General features: G+C 37.3%; 1 protein-coding gene across 1 annotated transcript in view; it reads right to left on the bottom strand.

Moving 5' to 3' along the window:
• galnt18b (UDP-N-acetyl-alpha-D-galactosamine:polypeptide N-acetylgalactosaminyltransferase 18b) overlaps positions 1-20,551 on the bottom strand; it is an 85,909-nt gene that overhangs the window by 29,681 nt on the left and 35,677 nt on the right. Inside the window, exons 2-6 of the mRNA XM_028016030.1 lie at positions 16,770-16,965; positions 12,130-12,296; positions 2,818-3,001; positions 674-871; positions 389-503 (exon numbers count right to left, since the gene is read on the bottom strand). Of these exons, the coding sequence (XP_027871831.1) occupies positions 389-503; positions 674-871; positions 2,818-3,001; positions 12,130-12,296; positions 16,770-16,965 (860 nt within the window). The remainder of the gene's footprint in view (positions 1-388; positions 504-673; positions 872-2,817; positions 3,002-12,129; positions 12,297-16,769; positions 16,966-20,551) is intronic.

The raw sequence follows: 20,551 nt of genomic DNA, 5'->3' as shown, positions 1-20,551 counted from the left end.
TGTCACAGGAGCTTTGTGGATAAGCCAAAGATCAAGCCAGCCTTGGTGTGAATCCCTCCTAAAATTGATTCGGACTCAAAGGCAGACATATTGTATGACAAACTAAAGTGATTTCAACTAGTTTTAGAATTTAGAAATGCCCAGCAATTACTGCACCACTCTGTAAAAAGCTCTATTAGCACTAATTGTTTAACATACTGCAATACCACCAAAATACTGCTTTGAATACACATGCCACACACTTAAATCACATACCATGTATCGAATACTTTTATGGTTTTATGGAAAAAGGTGAACCCTGGAGCTCTCCCCGTTACAGCCACTGTAATATTTTTCCCTCGCATTTCCTGAATAAACAATGGACTTCAGGGCCAGAGGCATTACTCACCCTGATGCCCAGCTCCACATTTTCTCCCCCATACACCTCCATGCCTTCATCCAGCAGACCAATCTCCTCAAAGTACAGTCTGTCCACCACAAAGCAGCCAATCAGAGCCGGGCTCCTGAAACATTTACAATGAAGATCAGTTTTGTTCGATGGTTCCCATACTGACAGTAAGGACCCAAATATATATATATATGTAATAATGTTAAAAATCACAATCTAGAATTTTTAGATTACTGACATTTAGTAATTTAATGTCAAACATATAACAGTGCAGGTTTTACTTACTGGATTGGGGCACTTTTGTTGCCCCTGTGCCACCAGGTCTTGGGTGGATTGAGGTAGCGGCACCAGAGTTCCCAGTCAAAGCCCTGGGCGGACAGTGGATACTCTTCAATCTCAAACGTGTCGTACTTGATGTTGTCAAATGATGGGGAGATTATGCGTGTTCTGTCCTCTTTAATTCTCAGCAGTATTGGTTCAGCCCTGATAACATGGAGAAAGATTTTAATTTCATCATTTGCATTTAGTTTGACAAACTTACTCTCCATAGAACATGTTTTAAAAGTGATTTCCAATAAAATCTGAAAAAAAAGATATCTACTTATAGCAAATTCAATTTTATTAATGAAAATATTTCTCAGTAAAAGATATTTATGTAAATATGCTAGAATTAGATCAAAAAGCTACTTAACATATTTAATCCCCAGTAGTTCCAAGGTTGGAGTCCACACACCTTTGAGGTGGCTATGTTGCTAACACTAATGGGTCACTTCTCCAAATCACTTAATTCAGTTATATGACCACAAGTGTATAAAATCCAGCAAAAACATATCTTCTATAAAAATTTATGAAGGGTAACTCTCAAGAGCTACATGAGTTCCACTGTCGAACCAGGACAGGATCCCACCTGTGCAAGTTCAGTCAAGAAATCTCTTCACAACTAGATAATGTAGATATGTTAGTAGTTTTATAACCAAGAAGATACAGTTGTGAATGAAAGCAACTCAGCCACAAAGTGGAGAGACAGAGGGGTTAGCAGATGCTGAGGTAAATAGTGCACAGAGCAATGTGCTTAGCAATATCTTTTTTAAGCAACACTTGTAGGCATTTAGGAACTGTCCAAACACAGTTGCAGTTTCTTTGATGGTAAAATGTTTTTCTCCTAATTTCCTAATGTCAGATTTCAGCTTCTGAGTAGTTAGGGGTCTCCTATATAATATCTATTAATCACAACAACATTCTCTACAGACTACACTGTTACAACAGTTTTTTTTTAAAGAAATGCAAATGTATTTGATATTGTCATTGTGAATCAAATAAAACCTCTCCTAAATAAATGTAAAAAACAAAAATCAAAACAGGTTTAAAGTAACTACTGCATATTATAATAGAAGGAACCAAGTCTCGCTTTTCAGAGGAAATGTTCCAGCAAGTTTAAAAGAAACTCTTGAATTACAAATGAGAGACAGAAAAGTGCATCAGTTCGAACAAGTACATCAGGCTGAAACCCATGTTTGTTTTGTGAAGGATAAACACGTTGCCTGTATAACAGGTCACACACCTTTGTGTTGTAATGATCAGAAAAAACAGAGTTGGACAGTTTAAATGTGGTTTTGGTTTTCCCATGTTTGTCTGAGAAAATGTTATCTGTATGCCAGGAATTCAAAACAGTTTCCACAAATAAAATTTCTTGTCTCAAGCTGACATACAACTTTAAACAACATAGTATATACATGTATGTATTTTATACATACCTAAGACCATTGTTTTAAACCCATGTTTACATAGTAAGAAACCATAACTAACAGTGACAACAGTCAGTGTCATAATCCTTCTTTAATTCACATTGGTTTAAAAACATGCATATGAATGCAAAGTATGAAGAATGGATTAGCTGCATGGAACTTCACTGCAAACTTATTCTTGATAATTACCAGCTCAAGGGATTCACCTGCATTTTGTTTTATTTTTATAGTTTATGCATCTGGTTGATGGTTTCCGCAAAGCACAAATTGGCTTAAGTGTGTGTGTGTGTGTGTGTGCAAGTTTAAGTGTCATAATAGTGTAAAATAAACATACGGTACATACTGTATTTTGAACATTATTAATACTAAGAGTTATAGTTAATAGCATACACAGTAATGTAATGAATGCACTGTAAATACAGACATATTTTAGTTATTGCGTTGCTTGAGAAATTAAAGAAGAAATTACATTTCTTAGTCGTACAATTACTTATCAGTTACTACCTATTGTTACATTTTATATACAATGCTAACCTTTTATCATAACATTAATTCTACTCAAGATTTATTGAAACATGATGCATTATTCTAAATTTCCAGAATGACTTTAAATGACTGAAGAACTTGTGCACATCTGTTAAACCTAGCTAATATCACTTCACACTGCACTTGTGAGTGACTCACCAGCCGACATTGAACTCAACGTGGGCATCAAATAGGGCAACAACTGGGGCAGTGGCAGCCCTCCATCCACTCACTCTGGACCGGATCAGCCCCTCCTGCCTGGTGTGCCGTACTATCTTTATGAATCCTGGATGCTGACTGTTTGTTTCCGACACAAAGTCCTGCAGTTTTTCCTTGAGCTCATCTGCAAACAAATCAAACAGAATGTATTTTGCATCAATATCAGCAGTGCTCTTGAAGGTTCCCTTCAGGATTAGGTGAGTAAAGTGAGAGTTGCCTCAAGCAAACCACCCACAAGACATCATCATGTTCTCCTCCAGTGGGCAGTTTTTCAATGGGCAGAGGCCAAAGGCACTCATGCTTCATTGCTTTGATCAGTGGACCAAATAGGGAGCAGCTTGAGCAGACTGCTGACTTCCATGGGGTTTAACAGCCATAACAGGGCCTCTGCAATATTGAGTGTCAGCCTGCAATTCTTTTCAACACATGGCAGATGTCCATATTAAAAGTTTATCTTCATTATTACCTGACTCATACACAGTTTGAGTGTGTATGATTCAGGTAATACACACTCTGCAAGATGAGGTCATACTGAGTGTTAGTGGAGCAAAATCATCATTTCTGGGCTTTTTGTTTCTTGGAAATGTAATGAACTACAATACTGGATTAAACTTTCTATTTTATTTGGTATTTATACATATCAGGATTTTTCAATATATATCATTAGCTGAACATTTGTAAATAATTGAAGGCTGTTTTGTTTTTTAAAATTATTTTGCAGAAATAAGAAAGTGGCTTTTTCTGATTACAGAAAATTAAATCCATGCTTTATGGTAGAGAGCACCAGCTGTAAAGTGGAGCACTAGTACTGTTGTATCACATCTGGAAGGTCTTTATATCTATGGATGGTCTTTAAAGGTGGACTTTCCATATGCTCCTCTAGTAACTATGAATTTTCAGCAGATACTCTGCTTTCCTTCCAGAAACATGTGTTAGTTGAACTTTGTCCCAGAATTTACTGGATGACGTTACCAGCAAGCTGTTTACTATTGTGCCTATAATGCCAAAGTACTGAAAATGGCAATTTTGCATGGCTCTAAATGTTCAGAACAAAGTAAAGTTTGTGGGACATCAACTCCTTTTCCTTCATGTTTTCTGTCTTGGCATTTCAGGCATACCTTATAGAGCAGCGTGCTGCCTTACATAAAAACTATGTCTTACGACAAAATTTTAATTGAATGACTGACATATTGGTATAACCTACAACCAGTTAGCTTATTTCCATGGATTTGTGGGTGTGTGGATGCATGTTTGTGCCAGTGGAGGGAGTGGAGGGGTGAACTTGTCACCTGAAGTCGCAAAGTTGCTATAGCGGTGAGAAGGGCAGGAAGCCTGCAGCACTCATTACCCAAGAGCAGCAAAGAGCAGTTAGCCTTCAGTCATAAATGCAACAGCAGCCCCAGTCAGACACACAGGCACCCCCACAGAACAGCCTTAAATAGAGATAAGTTAGCAGTAAAGCACAGCAACAGCAGCCCTCAGGCTAAAGAGGCACTGGGAGTGAAGCAGGCCACCGAACTTCTCGACCTAGTCCCCTATTCCAAGAAAGCCTGGACCCAGTTATCAGGGTAGCCAGGCATCTGCACAAACCCCGGCAGCAAGACTGCCCAGCACCCGCCAAAGAGGAGAGAGACCATCACACTGCAGCTGTGGGTAGTGAAGAGAGGGCCGTCACAAAGCTATACCTACTTCCTGAGTTAGAACCCAGAGTGGAAGGAGGAGTATGTGTTGCTTTTAATGCCCTCCTGTTTTGAATAGTGTGTGCATATTAGGATCAAGGGTATGGGATTTAATGTTCTTCTGTGTACCGCCATGACAAAATTAATTTCTTTTTTAATATTTAAGAGTCAACCGACCATCTTGAAATAAAATGTCAATGTTTTATGAGTGATTCCACATCATTTGCTGAATTAATGAAAAAGTATGGCACGACTTCAGTTTCATTATCATTTTTAAGGACCTGGCAAGACATCTTCATCTCACAATGCACCTAATGAGATTACTTTTGTGTTGTTCTAGAGAATCTGCTACAATATTTAAGTTTTAGTTGTGTTGATTCTGTAGCAGTGATGCCATGCATAAAGTGCAGTACCCATCCTGCAGAATTTGTTTTTTTAGCAATGCCCACAAACATCAATAACAACCAAGTTTATCTGGTGACCTCACTGTATGTTTCAGTGTCAAATAAGTTAGATGTTTTTCAATAGCATCATGTCATTCTGTGCCATTAAAAGAAAAGCAGATAGAGTGAGTGCAAAGTTCTCTGATGGTCCTAGTACATTGTCTCTTCTTGCTTAATGACTAATGGGATAGACTCTATAGGTGTTGCATTACAATTTTACAAGTTAGAAAACCGATTATGTCTGTGTCTAGACTTAGCTGGGTAAATTAATACACATGTTTACTGCTTTTAAGAAGGAATGATTCATGAATAAATAGCAGAGATATTAGGTTGTTTTTCTCTTTTCTGTGCCTGCTGGTTCTCAGCAGGGGTAGGTGTTTTCTCCAACAGACAGAAAGTAACTTGCAGCAGCATATTTTTTCCCCTTTCTATTTTTCTAATGTGCACAGCATGAAACAGGTAACTATCATGTTTGTTCATTATGGGGTGGTCAGAATTGTGTTCTCATAGACTTAATCAACCAGCGGTACCCTGTACCAATTCATGTTTTACAACACTTATCAGAAAAATTTGCTTCTGAAGTCATTTACCATGGTCTTCTAAAATTAGCTGAAGGAAGCGGCAGAGATTTGCGTGAAAAGGCTGCTGCAACAGATTTAATAATGTTTATTTCTTCAATAATTAAGACATCCTAATGTGTTGGGAATTGAAAAATAAGAGTGATGTGGCATTATGGCTCATAACAAATCACAATAAAGCACACACCATTACGCCAGCAATGGCTGATGGCTACCGCTCATCAATCTTTCAGGACTGATATCCCGCTGTAGCTCTGCCGGAGTTACACTGAAGTTACAGAAAAAGCAAGCGAGTTTTCAAGCATAACTGTGCAGTCATGAAATAAATCCAGCAGCTTATGATTGTAAATCTAGCTGAAATGTCATCTCAGAAGATAATGAGCAAAGTTAATGGTAAGTGAAAAAAAAATTAACATGTTATTTTGGTCAGATCAGTCTTAAGTCACACATAACACAGAAACAAACCACCTCAATACTGATTTAGATTCTTGCAAAATATAGAAAGCAGGGGATATTTTAACAGTTAGGATAATACCCATGTTTTGTAATATAATTTACAACTATTTTATACTTGTACAATTATGCTCATGGAAGTCTAACCTGAAATACGATTTTTGTTTTTAGAAAATGAACACTGAATTTAAAAAATGTTCCTCTGCAAGCATCATCTATTACCAGTAGAGCATTTCTTCTCACACAGCAGATGGCAGATCGGCATGGTTACAGGTCTCACACTTGCTTTTTAGTTTGAGCTACAACACTTGCTTGGCAGCTTCTCAGCACATAAGTCCACCACAGCAAAATTTGTGTCTGAAACATCCAGCAGGTACTGGCTCTTCCTCGGCAATCAAACCCACGGCCCACTGGCAGTTTGTTAAAAAACAGTGTGAGTGAAGCTCTAGCCTGAAGTTTGGCTTTGCTAGTTTTGGCTGATATCACCCCACCTTTGTGTACCCTCCAGCTTTCATTAGCTGGTTTGGGAACAACATTGTGCAAGATATCCAACAGTGACTGGAACGTCTCTGCACACCTTAGGCTGCTGAATAAATCCACATTAGATTACTGCTCTCACAGCAAAACACAATGTTGAAATGGAAAGCGAGATTCAGGTTCTTCCTGGCAGACAAAACAATGCATTAATGAAACAAAAAATGTTAACATTTTGAACAGGATTAACATAAAATTAACACAAAATATTACGACCTATATTTTCATCACAGATCAGTCTATTTTTAAGTGCAATAAATTGACAAAGTTAAAGTGTTAATTAAGAGCCATCAATCTCACTGTCTCCTTTTAAATTTGTCAAAAAAGGCTGCTTAAAAAAACTGAAATAGCTTAAAACACATTCATTGGAAGAAGTGGCTGCTTATTAATCTGTTCTGGTCTCTGATCTACCTTATCTGGTTCAGAAACATGGCACTGAAGCAAAGAGGAGCCGCACCATCTGGAGGTATAAAATTTTAACTCCAATATGATGCAACATGTACTAGTCCTTAAACCTGATGTGATTCCATTCATATTTTATTGTAACATAAAATAACAATTGAACATCAATGCTTCACTGAAAGTTATGAAGTCAGTTGCTTGATGCAGTATAGCAAAATTATAATTTTTTAAAAAATAACTGATTTTAAACAGTTTAAGTTTTAAAAAATCCTCAAAAGCATATTTAGAACACTTTAAATAATATAACACTGCATATAAATGTAACATAATATTTTACTGAGGTTATTCAGTGTGAAAACAACAATTTAAGTTACTGTAATTATTCAACTTTTTCAACCAATTTGATATCCTGATGGCTTGTGAAACCAAGCTACTATTGAATCTGCAGGTAGTTTTGATAACACAAATGTCAGCATCACATTACATAAAAAGTTAAACAAAAATCGACAAACTTTTACAACCCCCCCCCCTAAAAACATAAACAACAGCAACAACAACAACAAAAAACCTTTATGGTTAAAAAATTCTAATAAATTTAATAACATTTGACAGAAACTGGACGCAAATCAGAAATTGTTCCCACTGTGCAATAAACCTCTGTGGCGTTCCCTTCCTGTAACTGTTTCTTCTCTATTAGGGGCCAGGGAAGAACAAATCTCCTGGAGCTGTGAGGATCACTCACAGCTGAGTCACCAACACTGGCAAGAAACCAAGACATCACTGACTGAGCTGAGTGTCTATCCTCATTTTCACTCTCAATGTGTACAAAGGTCTTGGTATTATAAGACATAAAGTAATTTAACTTCCAACAGTTGATATGCTTATTTTTATTATTTACTCCATATGGCATAAACATTTTAACTCTAAAATTCTCTCTACCGTATTTTCCGGACTACAGAGCGCACCTTACTATTCGTTCACGCCGATACGTGCAGTGACTCTATTTCCCTCCTGTACTGCCAGATCGATAGTCCTCAACTTAAAAGCTGCATCATATGAACTTCTTCGTGTGGTTTCCATGATGAGGAGGTATGAGTTTGAAAACATTTCTCGCTCGTGCCTGCTGCTAGTATGTGCTTGTTTTAAATGAAAATTAGCGCTTTCTTCTTTGATTTTCAATTTTGACGTATAATGATTCACTTCCTGTTAAATAACCCCCTGGTGGTTGAAGAAAGATCCACAGAAAAGCCACACCAGGCTGTAAGTCGCATAGTTCAAAGCGTGGGAAAAAAGTACCGGCTTATAGCCCAAAAAATACGGTAGTTGATCACTTGAAAGACAACTTGGTAATGAATGCAACAAGCTCAGGTTGTTCTACAGATTCTGTAGTGACATTTTTTATAGTTTCCATCTATGTGAGGAGATTTTCTCTGAATCCTTTACATGTAACTTTAAAGATCTAGTCATTGTCTTCTGTACAGATCGTTTAATAGGTGGGCCCCCCTTCTTCAGTTTTCTTCCAAATCTGACTGGGAGTTCACCAGTTGGGAGTTTTCAAGACACAGCTTGGAACACTATCCAATTACAAAAGAACCAGCTGGGTCAATTTGCCTTTTTCTCCCTTGATGGCTATGTATGTTCTCCTACATGCTAATGTCTTCTGGAGTTGAACTGTGACAACGCCAGGTAACTAATGTGAACAAGCGGGTGGCTGAGAGGTTAGGTGTGGACCCCTTCAAGAATCTCAGCAGAGTCAGGGGTCAACAGCCTGGCGATATTTAGAGCTCAGTCTTGGTTGAAATGATAGCACCAGGCCTATCAGCCGCAGTGTGGCAGAGTGCTCAAACAAATAGATTGAAATGCCATCAGCAAAATGTCGCAGTGTCACTTGAGACTCTGAAGAAGCTGAAGACGACAACTCTCCAGCTCGCGGTTATGTAATGAAATATGAATGTGCCTTGCTCGTGATGTGGTAATCTGTCTGTGCTGGAAGGAGAATAGGGGTTGCGGAAACTTTTAGGTTTTCACATTTACATTTTTTAATAGACATCTTAAACTTTCTGGTCAATAATAGCCTTAGGGAGCACGACCATACTTATTCTAGAGTGTTAAATTAACAAAATTTATTTAAATTCAGTTTCAGGTGCCTCCAGGACATGCCGCATTTTGGTCGATTGACTTTGGCAAACAGTTTTTCCCACGTTGATAATCTAATTCCTTTTTGAAAGCAGCAGAGCCAATTAAAAAGCATAAAACTTATAAATGGCTTTGGCACTCAGTCATTACCATTTTTAATAATGGCTTTCTGCCTTTATAATATAGTCCTGTAGAGAAAACTACCAGCTCCACCTTTCACATATAACTGCAGGTTGATGTTTTTCCCTTATACATGGTACACTAACCTGACTTCTCAGGATACACTAACTATGTTTCTAAGTCAACAATCCTTACAAGACATGCAGCGAATGCAGATGAAAGAATTAGGCTTAGAAATGAAGACAAGGCTCATTGCAAACACCTCATCACCTTGCTGGATTGTTGCGTGCCTCTGGGCAAATTTCCTGGCTCTGCAGCTAATTAGTGTTATTCATCCATCGACTCAACCCAGCGAACACGGCCCCCTAATTAACATTAAGAGAGCCTGGAGACCATCAGAGGAGCAACGGACATCATAGATTTCTCTAAACATGTAAATGCTGATTTCTGAATTACCAAGGTGTTCCTGAATTTGCATTTTCCCCTCTGGATATTTTACATACATGAATGGTTAATATCCAGCGATTTCACCAGAAAATTTCATTTTTAGATGACAAAATATATTTTGACTTTGAATATGAGGCTAGTATCATCACTTGAGAAACATTCGGACCATCAGCTGCTTAGTATTTCAACTAGAAGCTATCACTTTGAGACAATTGAGTCAAAGGAAGTACTCCTGCACAAACGTTTCAGTTATTTATTTTTACATAAAAACGTTAGTTTAGTGTATTGAACAAAGGTATTTCATTATGAAAAACAAATCCAAAACATTTGGAGCTGTCATTGCAGCAAACGTTAGTTCAATCTATCAAAAGAGAGGGCAGAATACATTTTGATTTTTATTTGATAAGAAAAAAAGTTGACTACCATTAATCTTTTTTCTTACAGTTTGAGCTGGACTACCTAAAAAACACAAATAAAAAGTGACGTTTTTAGGTGTAAAAGGACAAAGGTTCAAGGGTTCTCTCAATACATTCACAAGATTTTGCATACCTGGTTCAGAGCAGATTTATTGTTGAATGGACATTTGTGCTAAAACATGCCAGTATTTTGACAGAGTGTCACAGGAAATTTAAGAAAAGTTGGCAAAGAGCACTGGATTATTTTGTTGCCACAATCAAAAATGTGCAAACACAAACTTTTTTTTGGTTTAAACTTTAAGACAGCAAGTTGCTCTTTATGTGCTTCAACTTTATAAAGTTCTTTCCAAACTTCTGTGGACAGCTCACTAGTGTCAGTCATCATAACACCACAGTCATCCTTCAACAGCTCATCTCCTGGGAGATTTCAGAGCAAGACATCAATTACATGTGAGACGCATGCTCGTCTTTGTTGGCATCAGGGATTATTGTGAGGAGGGAAGGACTAAGGTGCAGACCCACATCAGAACTTGACAGACTAAAACTGAAAGAAATGTTGACTTACTCTGCACAACTAGCCAATATTCTCATAAAAAACCCATAAGCAAGGTAAAAAGAAAATCATCTAATACAAAAAAATATATATAGTAAACACAACCTTACCACCTTTGCCACTAAATTGTTAATTACTGATTTGATTGTAGATCCTAGTTCAAATATTGTTAGCTAAAATCAAAACAAGCAAACCCACACTAAAATACATATCAATTCATGTTTTTCCATCTTGTTTAAACTTAATAATAAAATACAGAAAAACCACTGACCATAAAAATGTGTTGCAGGTTTCTTTCAAAGTAGCAGAAGATGGGGAATTACAAGAAAATTGTCATATATGCATCAAATAACAGGTTATTAACATGTTTCGATTCTTATTGAACTCAAATGAAGAATCACATCAAAACATGTTCTGTTTGTTGATGTGTTTTGCAGACTGAAAAAATCTTTTTTGATCTTTTTAAAAAATTTTTATGAAAGGTAATAACATGTAACTTTAACAATAGAGTAAATTAACAATATTTTATTATATCTAATAAAAAAGTATGGTTCTGAGTGAGATTCTTAATGCATTGTTAAACATTTACTGTATTTATAACAAAACTGTTTTCTTAGCACAGTGGCACAGTTGGTAGAGTTGTTGCCTTGCAGCAAGAAGGTCCTGGGTTCGATTCCCGGCCCGGGGTCTTTCTGCATGGAGTTTACATGTTCTCCCTGTGCATGCGTGGGTTCTCTCTGGGTACTCCGGCTTCCTCCCACAGTCCAAAAACATGACCGTTAGGTTAATTGGTCTCTCTAAATTCTCCCTAGGTGTGAGTGTGGGTGTGCATGGTTGTTTGTCCTGTCTGTCTCTGTGTTGCCCTGCGACAGACTGGCGACCTGTCCAGGTTGTACCCCGCCTCTCGCCCGGAATGTTAGCTGGAGATAGGCACCAGCAACCCTCCTACCCCTCTAAAGGACAAGGGTGTACAGAAAATGGATGGATGGATGTTTTCTTAGCTTAGACTTGCCTACATTTTACTTATTATTATTTTTTAAAGCATTTTAGTCCTTTAAAATGTGTGGCAAACAACTATTAAACATTTTTGTGTAGATTGTATTGGCTTCTTATCACTAAACCCACAAAACTCGAAAGCTTTGAGTCCAAGTGCACAGTGTAAACTTACACAACACAGCAAATGCACTGATATGTATGCTGTTTATCAGAAGTTAATCTCAGTGGCTTTGGAAGCATGCGCAGGTTGAGTAACTGTGTATAAACAGGCTGTTATCGTACAGCAGCCTATAAAAAAAGTACTGAAGAATTCATAGTATCTTCTGTATGACAGACTGGTGCACACTGCTTCCACGTGCTGATAAAGTCAAACCTGCAAAGTACCTGTCACACCTGCATTTTCAACTCAGCTAAAGCTTTAAAAAACGACTTTAAAGATGGGACTTCGCTGTCAGCTGTGAGGTGTTTGGTGGAATGAGATTTTTTTTTCTTTACCGTTATTGCTGTTGTCGTCCACTAGGATAATCTCTTTAAGAAGGTGGGAGGGTGTCCTGTTGATGGCAGAGTGGATGGATCGGAGGATGACTGACAAGGCTTCATTCACAAATATGAACACAATGCTCACTTGAGGAAGGTTCAGAGGATAAGTGATGTTTCTGCACCTAAGGAAGACAGATAAAAGTCCTGGTAAGTAAAGCTACAGATACTCAACCAACCCCCCCCCAAAAAAACCTCTTTGTTTTTAAATAAAATGATAGTACCATGATTTATATCACAGCTAACTGGTTTGTTTGGTTAAGGAATTATATTTGTTATTTTCTATACAACACAGCATTTGCTAGTAGGAAGCAGTATTTTTTTTCACGCACGTAGTACCATTTTATAGCAAATGTGTGGCAGAGGAGCGTGGGATGTAGTCCCACAGTAAAATCCGTGCCAACAAGCAACTACGCGCACACAAATATGCGCACCCGACAGAACTTACTTTTGGGCGTGGTTCGTCGTGGGTGCACACACGGTGTTCCTGCCACAGTTGTCATATCTATCCTAGCTTGTAATTTTCAGTGTCAAACATTTTGCCGGTTCCGATATTCAAGCAAAACAATTTCCGGATTAATGCGCGCCAGGGGAGGGAGTCACGTGATGACATAATGATGTAATCAGGACGTTGCATCCATTGAGTATTGCTGGGTTGCAGACACGTGACCCGGATGGGGCGCGAAATTCAGATGGAGGTCCGGAAGTGGATTTCTCCGGTTCAAAACAAAGCAAACTGGATCACAACCAGCACGCTAATGCCCTAAATAGGCTGAAAGAGACGAGGCGTCTCAAAAAAAACCACGCGTATATTTAGGATATGATCCATATTATCTTGGTAAAAAAAAAGACTTCTTGTATAATCCTGAGGATTTACCCGGTGTCAAAGTTATCCACATAACTAACAAGATATCTCTGGAGCTGCAGGGTTCATATTATACGATGAACCAGAAGAAAGTTTTCAAAAGCCTGGAGAATACAATTATTTAGTTTCAGGTTGGGTCAAATATTTAGGATCAAAAGAAGCATTAAACGACTGTGGACTTGTTTCTGCCAGGTGAATAATGAGTTGTGCTATTTTAAGTAATTTGTCTATGATAAGGATGCTATCGCTAACAACAAACTAACCCATGTTATTTCTATGTACTTGGATCTCCTGGTAAATAATATTTATCTTCTGTAAACCCAAATTCATGCTGGAGTTGTATGTTAATGTTGAGTCGTTATAAGACGCTGGATCCAGGTCCAATGTAGGTCAACTATTCGCAGCTATCTACAGAAACACTATGTTCATGTCTGGCCACAAATATAGCCAGACATGAACCATGTGGAGGAATAGTCATCTTAGGTGATGGACTTTTGAACTGCAATGAAGGTACTGTTGTTTTTTGTCTGGTTTTTAACTTGCCTGGATGTCCATTGTAAATATGCAGCACAGCTTCTCCAAGTTTCTTTTACCTGAACACCATCAATAAACACCATCTGATGTGAACTACGGCATTGGACTATCTTTTCTTTTTGTCTGAGTTATAACAGAGCCCTGCCACTCTAAGTATCTATTTTATCTTCAGTTGTTATAAATATGACTTATAAGAAATTTGACTTTGCAATTTGACATATTGAAATCCGTCTCTTTCAGAAGCTCCTGCTCCTTCTGACACTCCCCCTTCAGCTCGTCATCACAACAATGGTCCTCCATTATGCCGCTTACAACCATTTTCAGGAGCGTTGGACTGAGAACTATTTCGTATGGTTCAGCTGATGCGCAGTTCCACCAGGTGTTTGCTAATTGCTGCTAGTCTGGTGGAGCTGAGTAGGGAAAAAGTGGGAGCTGCAGACTGTAGATCTACCCTAACGTTTTGTGGAAACAAGCATGTAGACACCCTTGAATGGCTGCCAAAGGAGAGTCATGGATTTCTCAAACAGGCCTGAAAGAATCAAGGTAACATTCCAGGTATGTTTGTGATGAAGGAATAACATTATATTTCAAAGCTCAAAAAATACATTTTGCATAACACTTCACCCCTTCAAGCTATTATCATATAACTACACTAGAATTATGTAAAATAAATGGATCTGTATGGATAGAAACAAATATTTATACTGAGGTCTGGAGTGAAATCAGCTCTCTCATGCTCTCTTATAAAAAAGTATGACAATATGTTCATATTTTTAATGTTTTCATCTATCCATAAATACACTTTTTCATTTTTAATTGGAAATATATACATAATATTTGTGCAAGACCTTTCTTATAGCTGTAAACGACAGGAGTAGTAGTCTTATGTTTAAATCCTGTAATAATGTCTTGGCACAAGCTTTTTGTTTAAATGTAGAGAATGAATTGTGGTGTAATTGGGATATCTAATTCATTACCAACTGTGTTAAATGTCACACTGCTGTTCATGAATCTCCTCTGCTCCCTGTTGGATTCACACAATGTTATGGCTGGGGCACTTAAAATGTGAAACAAAAATGCAAATTATGTATGATTAACGTCTTCACCTGAAATAGTTTTTTATGTGCAAGGAAACAGTATTAATGTAACCTGCTCCTGTAAGAGTTGTGGCGAAAACTGGGTCACAGTCACCATGTTGTGGTATCAACAGTTTTCACTTTGTATAAGCATGATGCTTTAAGCCGAGGATTAAATCAAAAGTCAAATTTCAACTGTAGGGCCGTTCTTCAGGGATAAGGGAATTCTGCAGAGTCTATTTAATAAAAAACCTTAATTTCTACCAAAAGAGCTAGGGTCTAAACAAGACACCAGGGAGTTTAATCCTTTTATAGCTAGAAGCTCCAATAACGTTTTTTTCTTGTTATGGCTGTACTTAAACCTCCTGTTATATTTTGGGTCAATTTGTAACCATAATGAGCATTAAAATGAGTTATTTTACATAGTTGCAATCCTCTACACATCTATTTAGTACAGAGATACTGTTTGGGTCAATTTGACCTGGCAGTCAAATTAAGGTATAAAAAGGGTCATAAGTGTTTAATACTAGTTGTTTCCGACTGGGAGGCTATTTTAACCTCATACAGTCACACAAACACACACCTTTTCCCTTTTCCCTTTTCTCTTTACCTCACTAGTAAATTGTGAGAATTCAGGTGTTGTGAAGGCTTCTGTTTCCATGGGGAAACTTGATCCATGTTATGTGGAATCTCAGCAGAGGAAAGGGTAAGCACATAAATATTCTCTGCATTCTAGTCCTACAACATTACACCCTGCATGATATAGTATTTTTCATATTTTCAAGAAAGAACCAGCAGAAATAAAAAGGTGACAGCCCTAGAGGTGCTGGGACTTATCTTCACTCTCATGGCAGTGAGGTACAGAAGGATGTGTCTGAAATGTGAGCAGCCATCAGCATTGAGGTCAACTCTTAAGTCTGATGATTCTGATTGTGAAACAAATGATGAAAATATTAGTCATGTTCCTCCAAGCAAAATATCTGTCAAATGATGAAATGCAGTGGTTTTGACCTCCAAGAAAACTGCAGAAAATATAATAGACAGTAACACTAGTATGGCAGTAACTTGTGTTAAAGACATCAACTTTTGAGCTACTCTTGCCTAATTCAATGCAAACAATCTTTCTTGAAATGACTAAACTAGAAAGTAGGTATGTTTTAGAGGAGAAGTAGAAGGAGCTGGATAAAATGCATTTTCATACATATTTGGGTGGCGGTTCTCATTCTAGCAATATACTGTATGCCTTTCAAACAGCTAAATATGGCTTAAAAATCTCTGCAGCATGTGTTGCAAAGACCAGCTATGCATAGAAGATCTACCTTGCAAAGCCATCTTTAGGAAAAGTGTCAGCATACAAGAGTTGTAATTGATATGGCAAATGGTCTCACTAGGGGTCCAACATAACCTGTGACAATTTCTTCACATTGCCCTAAAAATGGAAAAAATGTTGCCCTAGTGAGCACTTTGCACTAAAGTGATGAAATCCGTACTTGAAAGGACCAGAAACCAAGTATGGACCTTTAGTACTATGGTACCAAAGGGGGGAGTAGTTAGCTTGGACAAGGTCACTGTGTCATACAGCATCATGTGAATGACTGAACACTTGCAGCAAAAAAGTAAAAATATAATTTTCATGTAAAATCACTGACTTTTCTGTGTAAGCTTTCCTAGTGGACATTAAAAAAATAAAATAGTTGCATTTTTGTGAAAAATGAGTGAATTATCCTCATCCATCCTTTATATTTTAGGACATCGTTGCGCTAAATATGGATTGAAATTATTAGTAATGGATTTAATGATCAAATACACAAATGTTTTGGGTGAACTTTTTGGGTTCTGCTCCTACTGCTTTTAATAAAAAAATCCCACAGTCAAATTAACCTGGGAATATTATTTCTGCACCTCAGAAATGAACATAATAGGAGGGTTAACAATCCCTTTCTCTTTGGCATTTTCTTCACAAAAACTGTTACAATGGCTAAATATCCAGAGGAACTTTAATGAGTATGAACAACATATGCAAAAAGGACGAGTGCAATAGGATCGCTGGTAAAAAAGAAAAAATGCAACATAATAAACATTGTAGCATCTGTGTGCTATGTAGGTAGAGTACTTAGTTTTACCCATCGGGTCTGAGGTCAGGAATTGGCCTGCTTAAGGACAGACGATCACTGAGGTAGGCATTATATCCGTAGTACTGGAACATCTTCAGAGCCACCCTCCGGTTGTCTGGACTGAGCTCCTGGCCCCAGTGAGCGAACAGGGATGAGTCAGAGAATGAGGTGTCTGGTAGCCCATCTTCTCCCTTCCCTGGTGTTTCTGGGAGGCAAAAACAGATACATAGTATGAATATCTGTCTGGGTCACAAGGCAAGGTTGATTTAGCGCAAAATGACCTTTAAGTTGGTTGAATAAATAACAATGCTTATAAAAACTGTGATGAATGCTTTATTGCTTGAGCTGCAATCTATGCTATCAGCTGAAAGGTGGTATATTATTTAAATATGTAGACTACTTGTCCTTCAGCAGAAATGTGATCTTCTATGAAGGCCCATGAGGATGGAGAGAATTATTTATCTTCTTAAAGAATCTTTTCACTGTCAGCTGTGATTAACTGTACTGAAGATGGCTTTAGGAAACCAATTTCTAAAAATATCTACACTAAAACACTTTAGTAAAGAACTAGGGTAGTATTAACCAATTTCTGCTCCTCAAAGGATTGTAGGAAGTCTTTTTGTTAAAATAAAACCTAAAAATAGACTGAATCAAAACTAACATCCATGAGAAGGAGGGAAATTTCACAGTTTCCTAAGCCAAACACTACATTCTTGTTCATGATCCAAAACTCTGTGGATATCCAGACATTTTAAAACATTGATGGCATCCCTAAATGATTGGTATAGCTTCTAAGTCGCTGATCTAAACCTCCAGAAGAATGCCTGCTCTTAGATGGCAGCTTTGAAAAAATCAACACATAACATGAATAAAATCTGAGCAAAATTAAGCTGGAAATGAGAGTAAAAGTGTGTTTGCATAATTGTAATGTTTTGTTTATAAAACCTACAAGTAGGCTGTATTTGTTGCAGTTTTGTCATTTATCACATTAATGTGGTTGATTCAATGAGTTTGTGTTCCTGCAGAAAGTAATAATGAGTAAGGTCTGGGGAATAAAGAAAGTATTTACATTAATTCTGTAAGAGTCTTAGGTCTTTAATAGACTGCCTCAAAACAGATGCCACAAAACATGCAGCAATTATTTTTCAATTATTGATATCATTACTACTGCCAAGAGGTCATCCCTAAGAGGAATTACATTAATTTCTGGAAAAAGAGTTTATTTCCTGATGATCTACTTCTGAGGCACGGATAATAATTCCAGAGTTTTAATTCAAATGTCCAAATCATACATAAATTAAATCTAATTAAAAGTAACTCCTGAATCATGCATAAACATTTAATTAAAAACAGCATATGCAGGCACTATAACAACAAAATTAAGGCACATTTCATTGGAGATTTTTAGCATTTCATGTTGTTACTGACAGATTCAGGTTTTCAACTATTACTCTCATTTTACAGCTTTGTTTTCTTTTTCAGTGAAATGTACCAGAGAAAGAATAAGGATGGTTTCTGTTTATTTTGGCAACATGATAAGGATGAATTAAGAGCTTAGGATAGTAAATGAGGCTCGAGAGCCATTTTAAAGAGCTGAAGAAAAAAAAATGACACAGGACAAAAACAGGGGAAAAAAATAGGCCTTAGGTTTTTTGTGACTGCCTGTAAAACACAAGGTTACCTGTGTGTGTGTGTGTGTGTGTTTGTATGCAGTGTGTTAAGCAGATTGTACTTTAAGTAGATTGGGAGTAGTTAATATTTATGAGATTTTATGCAGGACTTACATTTTGTGTCAGCACAGTAAAAAAATAAACCACAGGGAGGAGGCAGGTGTGAAAGAATTACATTAAATAGCAAAACAAGAAGAATTTTCTCCAAAATGACAGTAGATAACATTAAAAAGCTAAACAAGTAACTTTGTTTAAACCCTAAGTCCATTGAAAATAAAAACACCCATGTTTGTCTTACACTGTCACTTAATGCTGACTTTGTTCAAATGTAATCCAATCCAATTATGCGTTACACCATGTTTCAGATCTCTAATGTTGTCCATGCTGACACCTACCTACGATCAGAGCATATGCACTAAAAATGAATGATGCCAGGCCTGATTAATATCGTTTTTAATCTCATGAATGGATGGGTAGGTCATTTATCACTGAAAAAGCCTCTGGGGAAGAATGTAAGCCAGCAAAGGTAGCATGATGCTCACCATACTCAGCTTGGAAACATTGGGGTTCAGCATTTGTGTGAATGTTTTATTTTTGACATATACCACCTACTGTACTTAGACAACAACACCTTTGTGACTAGAATGACTTGTGGCTTCAGACTTCAGAACAATATTTGAGAATTTATCTATGAACTTTGCAAACAGTTCAAAGCATTAATTTGGCTTCCAAATAACCTAAATCATAATCTGATGAAACCAGGGGACTTCAAAGCCTTCAAGGTTCTGCTGCAAACATATTGGTGCTCAGTAGCAAAGGACACCTTCATAAGTTTCTGTCTCTATAGACTGGGGCTAATTTGTTGGGCTAAAACAGAACTTCACAGCATTAAGGAGTTTGAAAGTTATCGTTACCCACTGATCTCTCTGTTTGATTGATGAATCACAGTTGGGGTTTACATACCCTTAATCCACCATGTCAAAGTAAAGGTTAATGATATGTAAGTTATGCAACCCTCAGGGAACTAAAAGTTCTTTTGCAGATTCATGGAAAGACTTTAGGTAAAGTGTTTAATTTCATGGTATTAAATGTGTGATGACAGCCAGGGGACTTATTATCTTAATTCAACAGTAGAAACTGTAAGGTCACAAAATGCTACTAGCAACAAGTGTTAAATTGAACATGTTTGTTATTTGTTTACCATTAATTCAAGATCATTATGTAAAGTATTTTGTTTAAGATGAACAGTGTATAGTTTAAAGTTAGATATGTAAAGAAAAAAAATTAAATGTTTCTACGTCATTATTTTAATTTTCCCCATGAAAACAATTGCCAAACCATGTAGGGAAAGTCCAGTTTTCCATCTCCATGTTCGGTGTTCTCCACAACGTGTAACAGAGACTGCTATGATGCTGTGTATCACCACATGGTGGCACCACTTGTCTATTATGAATCAGTAGGTTACCCTTTTTACTTTTCTTCGTGTATTCCTTCTGTAATGGACTCCTCCGTGTGCACACAGGCTGGTGTGCTCCTGCAGTAACTTGTAGTAAATCTGGCACTATACTTTTCATATTTGAAATACATAAGTACTCGTGGAAAGTTACAAGTCGTTGCTCATTCGCTATCCACCTGCACACCTTCACAGCTGGCTTCATGTCCGCCTCATGTTACACATGACTATCCTAAAGTCCTGATAAATTATTAAGTAAATTAAACAAAAAACAAGAATAACTTCCCTGCTATACTGAATACCTCAAATATTCAGCATGCTGAGGTGAGGGAATTTTCCTCAGTGCAAACATAGATCCTACACATTATAGCATAGCACAACATCACATATGAGGTTAATATTTGAGTGTTACTGTGACATCACACATGCATACATGGTGCAACTTCCGGGCTTATAAATGGTATATATGGAGTAGTTCTCATCTGACAAAATTATTTGGCATGTCCAAAATTGTTGGTGGTAGCCTAGCTTAGCTGTGGGTCACATTAATTAATTATGGAATTTGACTTAATGTCGTGTTTTGATTGTTGATTCTATGTTGCATTGTGTTTCTGTGTTTGATATGATGTGAAGCACTTTGAAATGCCTTGCTGCTGAAATGTGCTATA

The sequence above is a fragment of the Xiphophorus couchianus genome, chromosome 4, assembly GCF_001444195.1.
Source record: "Xiphophorus couchianus chromosome 4, X_couchianus-1.0, whole genome shotgun sequence".
Classification (NCBI taxonomy): Eukaryota; Metazoa; Chordata; class Actinopteri; order Cyprinodontiformes; family Poeciliidae; genus Xiphophorus; species Xiphophorus couchianus.
Note: the sequence above shows the minus strand (reverse complement) of the source record. Positions and strands in the feature narration are given on the sequence as shown.